Genomic DNA, 19,661 nt, shown 5'->3' with positions numbered 1-19,661 from the left:
AAGGACTCAGTCTTGTGTCAGTAAAGAACACAGCAATAAGTGTTTGGTAGCAACGGTTCCCAGTATTATATTCTACTGCCAGTTCATAAACTAGGAGGAGCAAAGTGACCTATTTCTCAGCAGGAAAAAAAAAGATGATAGACAAGGTGTATACTTTAATATTCAGTTGGAGTATCTATAGCACATATATTCAGAGTTCCAGCTAAATCAACTGGATTTAATGAATAGGAAATAAAACAGTTTAACCTAATCCCTGGGACAAATATTTAAAGCAGAAACCACCCACCCTTTCAGTAGGAGAGACACAGAAACTATCTGATAAATCAGTCTCTTCACTGCCTCTAAATATTTTATAGACAGAATTGAACAAATAGCAATGTTATTGATTCTAGCAATCATCATACAGCGCCTGGCTTGTAGTAAACAATCCTTCTGTTGGGGTGGTGAAATCCTTCAGCACTTCAGTGCAACCCAAGGACCATGAACAAATTAGCTATTGTGAACCAGGCATATCTTAATTTTTTTAAAAAGCAGAGTTTGAAAGGCTTCTAGGTAGGCCTACCATTGCACCTGTCTCCAACACAACAAGGCTAGTACTGATATCACAAATCTACATAGGCAGCATTTTCATCAGTTGGGTCATCTCATTCACTGGATGAAAGGACTACAGGCAATGTGCCATATGCCTTAATTATGTGACTGCCAACTTCATTCTTGAACTTTACAACTCCGTGTGCTCCCAGTGGTTCATTTAAAAAAAATGTATTTAATAAGAAGAAGAATGGCAAGTGAAACTCGACTGGACAATGTGAGGGATCAGCAAAATAGTCACAGCCCCCTGAAGGTGGAGAGGCTAGTAAAGATTGGGCTATGTACCTATCCAGCTGGATGATTTACAGATTAAGAGATGGCTATTAATTTTCCAACTCACGCATGCCAGGATGGTATAACAAATAAGTTAACTTCTATTTCTAGCTAGAAGATGCCCTGATGCATATCAGGAGTTTAGTTGTGAGTGATTTTGTTTGTTTTGGCTTTTGGTAGAAGAGGGTTGTAAATCATCATTTTGAATAGTTCTTTGCAAACAGACATAAAAACTTCAGGCGATGTAGATGTAGATGTAAAGTTGTTATGTAAGTTCACATTGTTCTTACTTTGATAATTTTGTTTTATTTCACACAGTTATGGGTATTTTGTAAAGTTTCTTTTGAAATGTTATTTTGAATAATAATGACTGAGAAGCTGGGCTTTTTATCAGAGTTAGACGTACTAGGTCACATACAGTAACTCCTCACTTAAAGTCGTCCCAGTTAACGTTGTTTTGTTGTTACGTTGCTGATCAATTAGGGAACATGCTCGTTTAAAGTTGTGCAATGCTCCCTTCTAACGTCATTTGGCAGCTGCCTGCTTTGTCCACTGCTTGCAGGAAGAGCAGCCCGTTGCAGCTAGCTGGTGGGGGCTTGGAACCAGGGTGGACCGGCAGCCCCCCTATCAGCTCCCCGCTCCCCTAAGTTCCCTATGCAGCAGCTGCCCAGCAGGCTAGCAGTTGCAGCTATCCCTCCCCTCACTGCCATGTGCTGCTCCTGTCCTCTGCCTTGGAGCTGCTCCCCGAGACTCCTGCTTGCTGTACGGGGGGGAGGGGAGACAGAGGGGGGCTAATGTCAGGGTGTCCCCCACCTCCCTGCTCCTGCACCCCGCTTACCCCATCTTCCATAGAGCAGGGAGAACACACGACAGGGCTCAGGACGGAGGGAGCTTGCTGGCAGCAGCTGCAGTCTCAGCAAGCTGATCTAATTAACAAGGCAGTGTACTTAAAGGGGAAATGCGCATCTCTCTCTCTGTAATGTTCTCTCCCCTCCCTCCATTCCTGCTGCTTTGTAGAGTGTGAGAGTTAACCCTTGAGGGCTCAGCCAATTGCTAGTTCATCATTTATCAGTAAGGCATTCCCTGGGAAATATCCCACCCTCTGACTTCACCAGCTCAACCAAGCCTCACAATCATCATCACTGTGTAACAGTATTAAATTGTTTGATTAAAACTTATACTCTCTCTCTCTCTCTCTCTCTCTCTCTCTCTCTCTGTGTGTGTGTGTGTGTGTGTATATAGTCTTTTGTCCGGTGAAAAAAAATTCCCTGGAACCTAACCCCCCACCCCCCCATTTACATTAATTCTTATGGGGAAATTGGATTCACTTCACATTGTTTTGCTTACAGTCACATTTTTCAGGAACATAACTACAACATAAAGTGAGGAGTTACTGTACTAGCATAGTAAAAATATTCTTTTATAGGACACTACTGGAATTCCAAAAACAGATTCTCAATTTTAAACACTACCACAAGCACAAACCAAGAAGAAGAAATAATTAGTGTTTTTTTAGTAACAGGAGGATACATTTAGAAGTGTCAGTAATGGTATTTTTACACAAAATAGGCAAGTAATGTAAATATTTGCTATTAGGAACATTAGTATGTAGTTGCCAGCCAATCATAATAAAGGAATTTGTGGCTTTTTTGTTAAATCAGCACACTTGAGTTTAATTAGACACATGCATTCAGGGTGTAACCCAGATCCCATTGGAGTCAATGTAAAGACTTCCACTGATTTGGGCATTGTGGATCAGGCCCTTAGAAACTATGCCAAACAAGTGCATTTTATAAATGAACATGTGATATAAAACAAATAAATAAACAAACAAATGCAAAAGCTGTATCTAGCTGCACAGTAGTTTCCATGCTAGCTGCTCTTACAGGAAAACAGTCTCTGGGTATGATTACACTGCAATTAGACACCCGCAGCTGGCCCATGCCAGCTGATTCCAGCTTGGGCTCTGGGGGCTCAGGCTAAGAGGCTGTTTAATTGCAGAGTAGACATTCAGGCTCAAGCTGCAGCCCACGCTCTGGAACTCTCCCATCTTGCAGGGTCCTAAAGCCAGGGGTCCACCCCAAACCTGAACATCTACACCACAATTAAACAGCCCTTCAGCTCAAGCCTAAATCAGCTAGCATGGGCCAGCTGCAGGTGTCTACTTGCAATGCAGACATATCCTGTGAGAGCAATACAGCTGTCATTTTGAAATTACATTGTCACTTTTTTTTGTTCTCTGAGTGACAGAGGATATAGTGCAAAGCAATTACCTATATGGTTAGTTTAGAACAGCGGTTCTCAATCCACGTCCCAGCTGTGTGCTAAAAAAAATTCAAAATTTGCCATTCTGATCTGAAAGGAGGTGGGGCTGGCTAAGGAGGAGATAGCATCTGGCAGCCTGCTGGAGCGCTCCTGTCAGCAGGGGAGCTGGTGAGTGCTGCAGGGAGGCAGGGTGCGGGAGAGTGGGTCTCTGGGAAGGTTTGTAGGGAGGGAGGGCACTCTGAGCACTGAGGGGGTGGGGGCGCTGGGAGCTAGGGGTTTGTGGGGGGTGCTACAGCATGCCCAGGTTTTAGGCTGCCCGGCCCCACATGGCGGGCTATGGGGTTCGGCTGCCCAGACCCGCGCTGCGATGGTGTGGAGTCAGGCTGCCCATCCCCACGCCCTGGGCTCCACTCCTGGCCCCACTCTGTGGAGGGGTCTCTGGGCAGGGGGGCTGGGCATAGGGGACTGTGCCGGGCTTTTGTGGAGGTGATGTGGTTCTCAACTTGCAGCCCACATAACACATTGTGGGCCGCATATGCAGCCCAAAATGATAAATAGGTTGAGAACCACTGGTTTAGAACAAGCTAGCTAGATGCAATTCTAGCTAGATGCAAATAATGGTTAGCCAATCTTAAACTGTTCCTATGCCCTGCTATTTGTTTTAAGGCTGACAACTTACTCAGCAAGGTTGAGTACAGAAAATAAAGAAAGCCTTTGCTACAAAGAGCTTAAAACTAAAAGATACAGATGGAGGAGCACAATGGGAACTGCAGTTGAGGAGATGGCTCGATGAGGGTGGTCTCTACACATCCTTTTGATTTGTCTTCCCTTATCATGGCAGGGCAGAGACAGGTCCTGTCTTTTATTTGTCCTTAGAGCACCTATGTACACTTTGTCCACTATATAAAAAAAATCATCACCATCATATTCAAAATAGTGTTAGCACAAAAAGCCATTTATAGGATAATTCTTTATAGATTTCCCCTTACATCTCTGTTGCACCCTCTTTATTAAAGGCTCTTTCCATATATCAACTATTGATATTGAAAAAATGTAGAGGCTCCCTTTGCAAGTCCAGTTCTCTATTTTTTTTTTTTTTTTTTTTACACAGGAGTGTGCCTAGGGAAAATAAAAGCAATGTGTGAACAATTCTCCTACCTTCACTAAATAAGCTTGGCAGTCACTGACGTAATCATATTCCAACCCATCAAAAGTATAATAATGTCGATCCCCGTAAACTGTACACACAGCAGGACAAGGATAACTGGTGCATGTGAATATCCCTCGCCGGCAAACACTGTGAGGAAAAGGTAATATAGTCCATAACGTCTCATAGAAAAGCTATTTTCCTTTCAAACCCTTATTTTTCAAAGAAGTTTTCTTATGCTCTTTATTTTGACTTGTGGGGGGAAAAAACAAGGAAAGGGAAAACTTGCATGGCCATGTTAACCCAGAGTTGTGCTGCATGCTGCCCCAAAACTGTGAGCTTGCCAGTGTTGCAGAAGTGGCAAAAAGGTGGCCTTAAACCCACATATTTGATAAAGATGTGCAGAAAATTAACATGAAAACCCTACCAATTCCATGGCATGTGAGAGCATTCCCAACTGCCTCCTCAGGGTGCACTGGCAGCATGGATAACTCCAGCACTGTGATGCCACTCTACAATGCCTAAGCCAGATTCTTAGAACACTAAGAACTTTCTGTTTGTGTTTCATTTTGATATATTTCTGAGACAGGATTTACATTTGTTTAAATGTAGATGGAGCTCTCCTATTACTATCAATGGATGTCCTTGTGCCAAACGAGCCCCAAAGTTGCTTACATTTGGAGGGCCAAATTTTGCTGCCAGTTACATGAAGTTGCCTTAAATAGAGTTGCCTGGTGTAAATGACAGCAAAAAATCCAGAGCCTCTGCTTATGCATGTGTAATTAATTTTCCGAGCTCAACAATTTGCTAGTAACATTTTCACACTGTCACTAATTTGTATGTGCAAGCTGACTACAAAGCAAGTGCAAACAGGTTGTGTCCCTCAATTAGATTTTTTTCCACATGTGAGTTAGCGCATACAAAGTTGTGTGGGTGCCAATGCAGGCCACGTTGAAAACCTGTGAAAGGAATCCAGGTGCTAGCTTTCCAATTTTAAAAATATTTTAATGCTGTTTAGTTGTTCTATTTCCTTTAATTTTTTGTGACCCATTTTTTTTCTTTCATGGTCTTGGCTAATGAACAGATTCTGGTATTCTCACTCATACTAAGTAGTACCTTATCCTGCACATAGCCCCAAGCCTTACTGGATAGTAGCATGGGGGATAGCTCAGTGATTTGAGCTATTGGCCTACTAAAACCAGCGTTGTGAGTTCAATCCTTGAGGGGGCCATTTAGGGATCTAGGGCAAAAATCTGCTTGGGGACTGGTCCTGCTTTGAGCAGGGGGTTGGACTAGATGACCTCCTGAGGTCCCGACCAACCCTGATATTCTATGTAAGCTCATCTAGCTGTATCCTGAGCTACCAAATAACCAGCTTCCTACTTGTGATTTTACATTCAACTTTTCTCTTGTATTCTCCTTCACAGTTTCTCTTCCTTGATATTTCCCTTCCCATACCGCCTTCTTTTTCAATGTAGTTACAAAAATTGCTGTATTAAGTATAAAGTTCACTTTATTAATAGGCAATGATGTTTTGGAAATATGTAAAACATAATAGTCACTTACCAGGTATAGCAAGGTGTAGCTATCACTTCTCCGGACAGATACTCCCAATCTTTCCAGGTACATGGACAACTATCAGGAACATAACATTTCCCTTTATGCTCTGCCATCCTTCAAAATAGAAAACAAATCATTGTTTAAAGTGAAAATCCAACTACGTGAGCTTTAACTAACCACCTAAAGCACAGTTTTTCAACTGTGGCCAGTATAACATTGCTGGTCACTGGAAAACCTGCTGGTGGTCCAGAGAGCTGGCTGGTCACATTGTGCTGCCTTCTTACTTCCAGTTGCTCAGCTACATAAAAGAACAGTTAAAATATACCTACAGGGGTAGGCAACCTATGTTGGGCATAGGCAGCATGCGAGCTGATTTTCAGTGGCACTCACACTGCCTAGGTCCTGGCCACTGGTCCGGAGGGCTCTGCATGTTAATTTAATTTTAAATGAAGCTTCTTAAACATTTAAAAACCTTATTTACTTTAGATACAACAATAGTTTAGTTATATATTATAGACTTATAGAAAGAGACCACCTAAAAATGTTAAAATGTATTACTGGCACGCGAAACATTAAATTAGAGCGAATAAATGAAGACTCGGCACACCACTTCTGAAAGGTTGCCAACCCCTGATATACTACATGCTTTCCTGATATTATGCTCTAGGGAAGCAATTGTTGTAGCTGCTGTTGTGGCTGAGTGGGGAAGTGGTCTATGCAAATAGATGCCATCCACACTATGAATAAGTTTGAGGATCCTTCACTTAAAAATTAAAACAAAGTTCACAGTAATGTTTTCCCAGTATTATCACTAGCATTAAGGACGAGTTTGTATTTTTTTTTTCAAATTAATAAGATGTAATGGGTAGCGGGGTACCCAAGACTATGAGTCACCCTGTTACCCTCTGCCTCCAAGAAGAGGGAGTCTTGCTTGTACTTAGCTCCCATCACAACCAGCCTGTTAGCCACTCAAGCATTCTTCTCTGAGCTATGTCAGCCCTTACTTTGCCTTGCAGGCTAACAACAGGTGCACCCCAGTTCCTGAGTCCCTTTGAAGCAATCCTCTGCGACATCCAACCCGACACTGGCTACTCACAGAAATACCAGGTTTGCTGAGCCCAAGGGAACACTATACACACAGCTTGTAAGATTCAGCTCAGAACCATCCCTTTGCTTAACACCACAGAACTAAGATATATTTATAGTGAAAACAAGAATAAGATCATCATCAAATATTAGAGATTCAGCAGATATTGAGTAAGATTATTGGAAACAAATCATAGAATCATAGAAATGTAGGACTAGAAGGGATCTCAGCAGGTCATCTAGTACAGTGCTCTGCACTGAGGCAGGACTAAATATTATCTAGACTATCCCTGACAGATGTTTGTCTAACCTGTTCTTAAAAATCTCCAATGATGGAAACTCCACAACCTCCCTTGGTAATTTGTTCCAGTGCATAACTACCCTTACAGTTCGGAAGTTTTTCCAAATGTCTAAACTAAATACTGCTTGCTGCAATTTAAGCCCATTACTTTTTGCCCTGTCCTCAGTGGTTAAGGAGAACAACTTATCACCCTCCTCTTTGAAACAACTTTTTACGTACCTGAAGACTGTTATCAAATCCCCACTCAGTCTTCTCTTCTCCAGACTAAACAAACTCAATTTCTTCAATATTCGCTCATAGGTCATGTTTTCTAGACCTTAAATCAGTTTTGTTGCTCTCCTCTAGACTTTCTACAATATGTCCACATCTTTCCCAAAGTGTGTTGACCAGAACTGGACACAATACTCCAGTTGAGGCCTTATTAGTGCCAAGTAGAGTGGAAGAATTGCATCTTGCTTACAACACTCCTGCTAATATATCCCTGAAGGATGTGGACTTTTCTTGCAACCGTATTATATTATTGACTCATATTTAGTGTGTGATCCACTATAACCCCCAGATCCTTTTCTGCAGTACTCCTTCCTAGGCAATTTCCATTTTGTATTTGTGCAATTGATTATTCCTTCCAATGTGTGGTACTTTGCACTTGTCCTTATTGAATTTCATCCTATTTATTTCAGATTATTTCTCCAGATCATTTTGAATTCTAATCCTGTCCTCCTAGGTTGGTATCATCCAGAAACTTCTTAAGTGTACTCTCTGCCATTATCCAAATCATTTATGAAGCTATTGAATAGAACCGGTCCCAGGACAAAGCCCTATGGGACCCCACTCTGTATGTCCTTTCAGCTTGACTGTGAACCATTGATAACTACTCTCTGAGTATGTTTTTCCAACCAGTTGTGCACCTGCCTTACAATAGGTTCATCTAAGCTATTTTTCTCTACATTGTTTATGAAAAAGTTATGTGAGACAGCATCAAATGCCTTAAAGTCGAGATATATCACATCTACTGCTTCCCCTCTATCTACAAGGCTTGTTACCCTGTCAAAGAAGGCTATTAGGTTGGTTTGACATGATTTGTTCTTGACAATTCCATGCTGACTGTTACTTATCACCTTTTCTTCTTCTACGTGTTTGCAGATTGATTGCTTGATTATTTGCTCCATTATCTTTCCAGGTAATGAAGTTACGCTGACTGGTTTATAATTCCCTGGGTTGTCCTTATTCCTCCTTTTATAGATAGGTACTATATTTGCCCTTTTCCAGTCCTCGGGTACATATAAAACAAAACCATAACACACTTGCAAGAGACTAAACTTAATTAATAGGTTAACCTCCTGTCTAAAGAAGTTTATCTCACCCAAAGTCCTTTTCAGGATTTTCAGCTGCCTGAGATCCCATTTCCTAAATGTAAACAGGAGCAGGATGACAGAGTATCTTCTTTATTCTGCAAATATAACCCAGCAAACCTTTGAAGTGCATCTCAAGATAAGGTTCTCTTCCCCAGATGTGTTCCTCTACCTGTTAGTTCCTTTCTGAAATTCTTATAATCCTTCATCTGCATTCAGCTCAGACAGGTAATTGGGAACCCATTGTGAATGAGACAATACTTACATTTACATTTAAACAACCAGACAGATGGACACACATCTCTTGCCTGACAGAAAAGCTGTTTTGCACATCTGATGGTGAGCAGTACCTTGGTATAGATTTTAAAACGTTTCAGAGTATCATATATATTATGTGCAGCTATATTGTGTGTGTGTGTGTGTGTGTGTGTGTGTATATATACACATATATTGTGTGTGTGTGTATATGTATATATATTTATTAATATTTATATATATATACATATACACACACACACACAATATATATATGTGTATATATACATACACACACACACACACAGTGCTGCTTTCATAATACCTGCACATATAGTTCACAAAAATATAAATAACCAGTGTGACACAGCTTTCATTTGAGACCAGACCACACATACCAGAATCAGGATATTCTTGTACCCATTTGCCAGTTGGCATTAAGGGGTTCTTCGGTCACGTAAAATATAAAACTAGTCTTTTTTTTTTTTTTTAACTCAATGGCAGGGAGAAAGTTTTTAATAATAGGATTTTCTTTTTAAAAATTAAACAGAATTGTTCACAATTAGAAGGAGGGGTAAAGATTAGCCTGGTCTCATTGATACCTCTGATCACTATTATTTCTTGTTCCTCAACATCTCTTTCTAACAACTGACTATATCAACTGAGGCTAGCACTAGTGCCTTACAATTGCAAATTTATAATAAGTCTGTAACCTGCCCAGGACTGTCTTTCAGTCACACTCCATATAAACTGGATATCAGGAAGCCTATTAGTTACATTTTTTTTCTGTAAAACAGAAATAATTTCTAACCCAAATATTTTGGAGATAACACTTTTCTATTCCATCTGGCTTGGGACTAGAAAAACAAATTGAGCCTGCATGCCTGAACAGTACAATGAAATACAGAAAGATAATTTACCACTAATTATGCACTAAATGTGAATTTATTTTCCATGCAACAAAGTGAAAGGCTAATCTTTAAATAAATCAACTAAGATTTTAATGTTTATCATCACAGTTTCATCCAACGCAATCTGAGATGGATTATGGTGGTTAAAAACAGGTAAACAGAGTCACATCATTTTATATCTGTAGTACCTTTGGCCTTTCCAACTTAAATCAACTGTATGTCAGTGTGGTGGATTTGGAACTGCTCGGATAATTAATACTGTATTGTGACCAGGTTATTGTGATGTGTACTGCATCCATACGTTGAGTTAATTCAATAGCATGGTTGTCAGGAAATGCATCCAAGAAGGGTGGCAGGAGTGGATCCGGATATACATTTTGCAGTAAACACCTGAGAGACAATGCAGGAACCATTTTCTTTGATGCTCTGGCTCAACCTCTTGTGGCACTCACCGGACAGATCCCCCAGAGAGTAAGACTGGCCTGCCTAGGGCTCTAGGTAAGGTAGAAATGAATGGAGACCTTTTGTTGTTTTATAATCATTTTCTCTTATGTTAAGCTTTGTTCCTATGGCTAAATAAATATATTTATTATATTAGCTTTCGGGAAGGCTGTTTTGGGTCATCATAACCCATGCTCATAGGCTCCCAAAGGGAAGAAGTGCAGATTCCAAACCCAGTCAGACTAGCTAGGGTACACACAGTTGATACACAGGGCCCTGTAGCCTAGGACCTGATCTAAAATTGAGAGAACTGCAGGATTTTGTGAAGAAAAGGTAAGGCATGAGGCCTAGCACCTGTGGGCGTTGCACTCACGGAGACAAGAGAAAGGGTCAGTGGTACAGATAACAATCACGATTTTGCATCTCAGAAAAAAAGACAGCATGATAGATTCAAATGTTTGCAAGCAAAACAGAAGAACGAAATTTACAAATTGAACAATCTGAAGAAAAAAAAAAGAACAGGGGGTCCCTGTGGAGGCAAAGTATTCCGTCCCCGTGGCTCTACTAAACCCTCTGGCTTACACTTACCCTGGGGGGCAGATACAACCACTTGCACATGGTGGTGATGGCACACAGGTGAAGTTCATGGCAAGGTTTGCACAGGAGATCTCACAGTTCACACCAGCTGCTGGTAAGCCAGGCACCGGATATCTGCAGTCATAGTAGATTTTTCCTTCAGGGCATGTGTGAACTTCAAATGTAAAATGCAAATTGAATGAGATCAGCTGCTCCTTTGCACTGAAGGTTTCTAATTCTTTTAGCTCACAATTTATTTTTTAAAATACTGTAATTAATAAGATATACTATTTAAACTAAGTGCATTTTGTATGTGTTCGACTGCAGTTAAAGTGAAAATGTGCATTTTCGTTTATATTCTGTGTAATTATTTCATTAAGAATATCTATTAACTAAGGTCCAAAATTGAAAACTTCAGTGCCTAAAGTTAGGCATCTAAATCAAGGCACCAAGGGCCTGATCCACAGCCTATTATAGTCAATTACCAATCACTTCAGTGTGCTTTGGATCAGCCCTTAATGAAGTGACTTGATTTTCAGAGGTGTTGAGCACTCACAAATTCCATCAGAAATCCAACTGAAATTTCATCTGCTCTGCACCTCTGAAAATCAGGTTTCTTCCTTTAGATGTTTTAATATGGAATTTGGGGGGTTAATTTTAGGCACCCATGTTTGAAAATTGTGGCCTATGTCTTACAAGAGGTGCTTTTAAAAATTCTACTTAAGTGACTTAGGAATACAAGTTGCATTGAAAGTCAGTTAGGTCAAGATAAGTAACTTTAGACTGAAAAAAATCATTGTCACAAAAAGTGGTGATATTTAGCATCTGATGAGATGTATACGAATATAAAAATGCAAATGAATGAATACTCGATAGCAAACATTTTCCCCATGAAACTGTAAAATAAGACAAGAATATAAATCACCTGCAGTTGTAGCAGTTTCCGTGCATTTCATTGTTCCATTCAAACACTGGCTGGTGTAAAGAAAACAAACCATCTTTATTCCAGGAAAAAATAAATCACATATCTGCTGCATATGTAAGAAAACAACTTAGCAATTATGTAGCACTCTAAAAACACTACCTAATTTAAGCAATCTAAATCAAGAAGGGAATGATCATTAAACTCGAGAAATCTAAATCTGTCCAAAATTCTGTGTGTAATTTATTTCTAGGGTTACCATATTTAAAAAATAAAAAAAGAGGACACTCCACGGTGCCCTGGCCCCGCCACTTTCCCACCCCCGGCCCCACCCAACTCCGCCCCCTCCCCTGAGCGCCCCGCATTACCCCTCCTCCCTCCCAGCCACGCGAAAAGGGCTGCCCGAGCGCTACCGGCTTCACGGTTTGCCGGGCAGCCCCCAGACCCTGCGCTCCCGGCCGGAGCCCAGGAGGGTAAGTGCAAACCGTGAAGCCAGTAGCCCCCGGGCTTCAGGCAGCCCCCATGCCTCTGGACCCTGCGCCCCTGGCCGGGCACTTCCCCTCCCGGGCTCCGGAGGCTGCTGTGCTCCCTGAACTCCTGGGCTCTGTAAGCGCCAAGCTGCCCGAGCGCTACCGGCTTCGGGCAGCCCCCATGGCTGTGGACCCTGTGCCCCCGGAGCCCAGGAGGGGAAGTGCCTGCTGGGGGCGCAGAGTCCAGAGGCATGGGGGCTGCCCGAAGCCGGTAGCGCTCGGGCAGCTCGGCTCTTACAAAGCCCAGGAGTCAGGGAGCACAGCAGCCCCCGGCACCCGCTCTAAGGTAAGCCAGGGAGTATTTTTCCCCAGACATGTTCGGCTTTTTGGAAATTCCCCCCAGACGGGGGTTTGATTACCAAAAAGCTGGACATGTCCGGGAAAAACCAGACGTATGGTAACCCTATTATTTATATTGTCTCAAGGTATTGGTAATGTGACACAGGCCCAGATTAACCCATGTGTACTTGCATAAGCCCCCATCTCAGGGAAATAACATGAGACAACTGGGGCGTGGGGGGGGGGGGGGGACTAACTGGCACAACAATGCAACACCACTTGCTCAAATTTGGCCCAGCCACACCTCTGTCATGACAGAGCCAAACCTCAGCAGCACTGCGGCCTAGTGCGGTGGATCACACCCTACTCACTGAAGTTTGGCATGGCCATCTCTCTGAGCACCACACCCAATTGATCAGCCCTGAAACCCTGTGTCTCTCAACACTTACTGAACTTTGACAGACACTTCAAACCTGAGCAGAGTGGGGCCGAGTGACTGTGAACCGAGTGGAGCTGGACAGCCAGGATCAGGAGGAGCCACCCTAGCCCAGGATGGGAGTGGAGGGCTGAGCCACGGGGGAGAGGAGTGGAGGGGAGGGGGAAGGAAGGGCAACTTTGAGTGGCTAGGAAAATCCCAGAGGAGAAGGGTGGGGTTGAGTTGTTGGTTGGCTGTGGGGTGAGTGAGGAGTGTTGGGGAACTGCAGGGTGATATGGTTTGTGGCAAGTAGGGGGCAATGGGACATGGTGAGGTTGGGGCAAGTGGGGAATATTGAGTGGTGGTAGGATGAGTTGTTTCTTTGGGTTTAAGATTTCTTTGTTAAGAATGTATTAAATCCAGTTTCTTTCAAGAATTCCTTTTCCAATATATGAAATAAACATGGATCTTGAAGCAGTTAGGCCTTGATTCTGAATTAAGAACCACACAGGCATAGGGGTCTGCTCATACAATTCTACTAGCAGGGTCAGGGCCTGAGTGAGTCAAAGATTAAACACTTAATACCAAAACCTACCAAGAGCCTGACTGTGTGGGCAGGATTTCCGCAGGCTGGAAAGTTCTACCTTTGTAATAGCAACGACAGCTAGATCTGTGAAAACAAAGCTTATGCATATGGGTATAAAAACTATATGAAATAGGCTATAAGGATATTTACTCTTCAAATCCTAACTAAGTAGGATAAACATGCAGTTTAATTCTCTAATTGATCTGCTTATTTATATTTACAGTGCAAGCTTAACCTAAGGCAAGACTTAAATAGTGAAATCCTGGCCCTATTGAAGTCAATGGGTATTTTGCCATTGACTTCAATTGGGCCAGGATTTCATTCATATCCTGTAATGATCTTCAAATTACTTATTTGCTGTTTCTGTGTGTTGCAGCCTCACAGAAAGCAGCTTTTCTTCCTGGTTACAGGTTGAGTATGGCAAGATGCAGCCTGATTTAGGAACATAGGAATTGCCATACTGAATCAGACCCGAGTTTCATCTGGTGTAGTATCCTGTCAGACACTGGCCAGAATGAGACACTTCAGAAGACGGGATAAGAACACCGCAGAAAGTAGCTGTGGGGTAATCCGCTTCCCACATTGATTTCTAATAGCTAGAGACTGGCTAAAACGATGAAAAATGAGGTTTGCTATCCTTTCCAAAATAGTTATTGTCATTAATTGTAACAACTCTGGATATTCTTGATAACCATATAAACATCCAGTCCTTTTTTTAAATCTTATTAAGTTCTTGGCCTCAATGACTTCCTGTGGCAACGAGTTCCACAGTTAATTACATGCTGTGTAAAAAGGTATTTCCTTTTTTCATTGTGAACTTCCCACCTTATAATTCAATTGAATGTCTCCTTGGGCTTCTGTTATGTGTAATGGGGAACAGAAGTTAAAGATCCACCTCCTCTGTTATTTGATACACCTCTATCATGTCACCTCTCATTTGTCTCCTTTCTACAGTGAACAATCACAATCTTTTCAATCTCTCTTCATATGAGAATTTGAATTTTTACATGACCTTGAACATTCTCATCGCTCTTCTCTGAACCACCTACAGATCTGCAATATCTTTTTTTAAGTCTGGGTGACCAGTACTGCAAACAGTATTCCAGGAGAGGCTGCATCATTGATTTATATAAGGGCATTATGATAGTTTTATATTATTTGCTATCCCTTTCCTTATGTATCCTAACATTTTGTTAGCTTTTTTTGACTGCTGCTGTGCATTGAACAGAGGTCTTCAATGAGCTGTCTACAGTGACTCTGAGGTCTCTTTCTTGAGCTGATATCGTGAATTTAAAATCTTGTAAAGTGTACGAGTAGTTTAAATGTTTCCCTCAAATGTGCATTACTTTACATTTTCTGATACTGAATCAGTAAATCACTTGTCTTGTTGGCCATCAGTCACCAATTACACTATCAGCCAATAACCGGTACAGTAACAGTGGTGGAGAAAGGGGAACACAAAATGAGATGCAAGAAAGAGTTCTATTTTAAAGGCTTGCTGCAAAGCGACAAACACGGTATATTCAAAACAATGTAATATGACTTACATTGGTACACAAAAGTTGATTGATTCTTCAAAGTATTTGCCATCAGGACAATTGCATCCTTCAGCACAGTCGTCATTACACACATGCGTGGCAGAAAGGGAAGAACAGGAGTGTTCGCAAAAAGAAGAGCACCGATGGTACAGCATACCACTTCGGCACACTAGAGCTAGGGAGGAAACATCATCATCTTATGAGGTTGCAATAAATACACTGAGATACATTCATGCCAGTGTGAGATAACACAATAAGATGTACTGTCCCAAATTGCCACAGAGATGTGCTGGGGTTTAGTCATGTGATTCTCAGCTAAACCTGAGGCCAACTCTGATTTCAAGTGTGTTAGAAATTTCTTGGCTTCATCCATTTTGAGGCTTTAAATGATTAAGTTCAGGATGCATTTTTGTTGAGAAAAACCCTCGAAAAAGTATGCGTGTTTCAAAGTATATTCGATATATTTCTAGTAACTCAGTTTCTAGGGGAGAGGAAGAATGATGCAGTGGTTAGGGCATTAGCCAATGATTTGAAAGATCTGGATTCAAGTCCCTGGCTCTACCTTCCAAATCACACTGTGACCTCTTTCCCCTCCTTCCAAAAAATGACACCCTCAGCACTGCAGCTGCATCTACTGTGTATTATGTTCATATTTGAACATCTCAAAGCAGAATTCTTGCTTCTGATGCAAAGCAAAGATTTATTCTGTTTCAAAGAATTTCTCATCATTCCCCATTTCTAAAACTATTCTTCTTTTGCAAATGTTACTCACCACAGTATGAAACTTGAGATCTGAAATCAATAGCAATTCCATGCTTGCTACAGATATAGGCATAGTGTGCAAGTGCATTACACAAACAGCTGCTTCCACATTTACAGGCATCAAAACGGCACAGCTGGTAGTATAATCCTGGACTGATGTATGGGTGACATGGAGCAAAAAGTTCTTGATTGATGATATCACAGTGGGACGCATAGCCAACTAAGGGAAGGCAACATTTTCTTTTTTGGCAGTACCCATGATAATATATCAATCAAAAATAAATAGCAAAGAGTATCAACAACACACCAATTCATACAACTGTGCAATAAAAGCTTCTACATAAAGTAGTTCCATAAAATACTGTTCTTTGTAACGGACATAAATATTTTAGCAATGAACTTTGCTTCACTAAAAATATGTAACTAAAAATCTATATTGAGGTGAAGGAAACATGTAAATGGAAACAGAATACATTTCAAAAGCATAAGGAAAGTCATTGAGAATTTTGGAGGTTTGCAATGGCCAAACTTTTCTTGGCACGCAGGCTGGGCAGTTATTACAAATTGGAGCTTTGGGACCCAAGCGTCCCAAGCCTACTGCTCTCTCCACGCGCCACATAGTGCTTCCTGGAGTTACTGACTTTTTGCTAGCCTGCCCACTGAAATTCTTATCTGGCACAAAATACTCCATTATTTCTGCTTTGGTGCTGAGCCCATTTCATGCTTTTGTTCATTTTATCTCCTGGCATTAACAGAAGCAGGGGGAGGGATAGCTCAGTGCTTTGAGGATTGGCCTGCTAAGCCCAGGGTTGTGAGCTCAATCCTTGAGGGGGCCATTTAGGGATCTGAGGCAAAAATCTGTCTGGGGATTAGTCCTGCTTTGAGCAGGGGGTTGGACTAGATGACCTCCTGAGGTCCCTTCCAACCCTGAGAAGCAGGTGACTGAATGCTTGGCTGTTACATGGTGGAATAGCTGCCACAGATGACCATTCCAACTGCATGGCTGATACCTATGCCAGCCACCATAGGAATGCTGAAGGGCCACATGTGACTTATTGCTGCACTTGGACCTCTTCTACAGTACTTTGATCCTTAGATTCCTAAAGATGACCATACTTAGCCTTTATATTTGAGTTCAAAGGACAAGAGCAGAGCAAACTCAGATTTTGCTGTCTCTTGCCACCAACCACACCTCTCCCTGAGCCAGCCCTCCTGTAGTCTCTCCTGGAGCTGCCTGGAAGGCTCAGCTCTTTGATAACAAACTTCCTGTTTTCCAGCTACCACCTTCCCAGCCGGCCACATCAACACCGCTGTCCTTCTGTGTGCTATACGAGATGGCATCCATCGCCATCCACCACTGCTGCTCTGCATCATCTACCCATTCTTCTTTCCTGTATGAAACAGGGGGTGGAACTTGACAGCAGAGGGAGGCAGGGCAATCTTTCAGGCAGACCAGAGGAAGGAAGAGGGTATCTTGGGGGGGAATTGGGGAGATGACTCTACACAAAAATCCTAAAGTGGCCCCCTTGCATTGGCCACAGACAACCACAGCACTCTAGAAAACTGCCCAGCCCTGAAGATATAAAACTCCTTGGGATTCACTAGCTTCCTAAAAGTTAAAGATTATTCTGGGATCAGTCCTGTAGTCTTTAGTCAGGACTCAATCCCATTGGCTTCAGTGGAGGTAAGGCCTGATTAAGGACTTGAAGATTATACCCCAAAACATTAAAAATACTGAATCCAAAGTATACCTGGGGATAAGGCACAGTCACTGTGAGCTACACATGCATATCAGAGAGGAGACCTAACAGCCTTCAAATCTGCAAAACATGCTTATATTTCTTAAAAGGAAACATAAGCACATCTAAAACTAGGTAATCACCTTTGCATTTGCCAATGGTTATTTCAGTTTGTATATTAAGGACATTAAACACACTAAAGAAAGAGTTTGCAAAAAAAAAAAAAAAAATCAGTGTGTGTCTAAAACTGAAGTTAAATTAATACCCACAGATAATCTGTAAGTAACAATGAAGCTCATGCCTCTGACGAAGTGGGCATTCACTCACGAAAGCTTATGCTCCAATACATCTGTTAGTCTTAAAGGTGCCACAGGACCCCTCTGTTGCTTTTTACAGATCCAGACTAACACGGCTACCCCTCTGATAAATGAAGCTCAGGCATCATAGAGAGAACAAAATAGGGGGAGGGATCACTCAGTGGTTTGAGCATTGGCCTGCTAAACCCAGGGTTATGAGCTCAATCCTTGAGGGGACCACTTAGGGATCTGGGGCAAAATCAGTACTTGGTCCTGCTAGTGAAGGCAGGGGGCTGGATTCATTCAGGGTCCCTTCCAGTTCTATGAGATAGGTGTCTCTCTCTCTCTCTCTCTCTCTCTCTCTCTATATATATATATATATATATATATATAAAATCCTGATCTAGTAATGTGGTTAAGATAAATCAAAATTCCAAAAGTGAGACCGTACCATTTTGTTGATTAATGTTGCAAGGATCAATCACAGGAATGTTGACAGGCGCAAAACAAGCTGAGGAAACCTTCCATGCATTGGCATGAAGCTGAGGGGTTCCTTCAATCATCCCTGCTGGAGAACTAAAGGGAGAGGGAAAGATAAAGCAAAAGATCAGCATTGCCTGGTAGAAGGGCTCCTCACATAGACTAGTTATGTCTTTGCATTTGTTCAGATCTCTCTTGCACATCTATTGTTTCCACACCACAGTGGAATTACCCTGTCACTGAATTTTGTTTCAGAATCTTTATAAAGGAATGAAAATGAACAGAACTCTCATGAAAACATTTTCCTTTGCAACTGGCAGATACTACCTTTGAAAGTCTAACAGCTATTCAGTGTGGTATAGGTACAGAAACATTTTGGAAAGTTAAGTATACTTAATCAAGGCTTGTCCAGTGTTCTTTGCATTATTACCAACATTTTATAACATCTTTACCAACTCTGTCTTATAAATTATTTAGAACATTCTTAAACCAGTTCCACTAATTTCACGGAAACGGTTGTTGACTAATGTCCTTGTTCACCTCAGGAGTGATTTTCAGAACTGCCTCGCGACTTAGGGACACCAATTCCCAAATGGACTTTGTGGCTCTAAATCACTTGGGCACATCTGCAAAATCAGAATTCAAGATGGTGATGCTGCAAAGGGCCAGAGAGATGCAGACTCAGAGTCACTTCAGAGTCGACACACATTTCTGTTTTCAGATAAATGTCAAACTTCTGTAAGTTAGGTATGAAATTGGAAATTTGTATAGATTCTAGAAACAGAAGTAGCATCCCGGAGCCAGGGTATTTGCTCAGTCACAATAGAGAAGAACAGAGCATTCATAATACATTTTAAAAAAATCATTAAAACCAAGAAAACAAATATGAGAAATGAATGCTCTTTCGGGTTTCCTGTCTCCATCAGGGCCGCCCAGAGGGGGGCGGAGGGGAAGTGGGGCAATTTGCCCCAGGCCCCGGCCCCGCAGGGGCCCCCACGAGAGTTTTTTGGGGCCCCTTCCAGGGGCCCCGGAAAACTCTCATGGGGCCCGGGGCCCCGGAGCTTCTTCTGCTCCAGGTCTTAGGCAGCAATTCGGCGGCGGGGGGTCCTTCCACCTCAGGACCTGCCTCTGAAGCGCCCTGAAGACCCGCGGCGGGGGGGTCCTTCTGCCCCGGGACTCGCCGCCGAAGACCCCAGGCCCCCTGAATCCTCTGGCCGGCCCTGGTCTCCATTTGTCAGGCTTGCCCCAGCAAATAACAACAACCCCTAACTCTTATTTAGCACTTTTCATCAGTACATCTCCAAGTACGTTACAAAAGGAAGGCAGTAGCATTATCCCCACTTTACAAATGGTGAA

At 42.1% G+C, this 19,661-nt stretch overlaps 1 protein-coding gene across 1 annotated transcript in view; it reads right to left on the bottom strand.

Moving 5' to 3' along the window:
- The window catches only part of OTOGL (otogelin like), a 138,004-nt gene that overhangs the window by 86,277 nt on the left and 32,066 nt on the right, over positions 1–19,661 (bottom strand). The window contains exons 18-25 of the mRNA XM_034763701.1: positions 18,277–18,401; positions 15,801–16,010; positions 15,038–15,203; positions 13,500–13,574; positions 11,684–11,733; positions 10,771–10,933; positions 5,843–5,950; positions 4,288–4,426 (exon numbers count right to left, since the gene is read on the bottom strand). Of these exons, the coding sequence (XP_034619592.1) occupies positions 4,288–4,426; positions 5,843–5,950; positions 10,771–10,933; positions 11,684–11,733; positions 13,500–13,574; positions 15,038–15,203; positions 15,801–16,010; positions 18,277–18,401 (1,036 nt within the window). The remainder of the gene's footprint in view (positions 1–4,287; positions 4,427–5,842; positions 5,951–10,770; positions 10,934–11,683; positions 11,734–13,499; positions 13,575–15,037; positions 15,204–15,800; positions 16,011–18,276; positions 18,402–19,661) is intronic.

This window comes from Trachemys scripta, chromosome 1 (assembly GCF_013100865.1).
Source record: "Trachemys scripta elegans isolate TJP31775 chromosome 1, CAS_Tse_1.0, whole genome shotgun sequence".
In the NCBI taxonomy this organism is placed as follows: domain Eukaryota; kingdom Metazoa; phylum Chordata; order Testudines; family Emydidae; genus Trachemys; species Trachemys scripta.
Note: the sequence above shows the minus strand (reverse complement) of the source record. Positions and strands in the feature narration are given on the sequence as shown.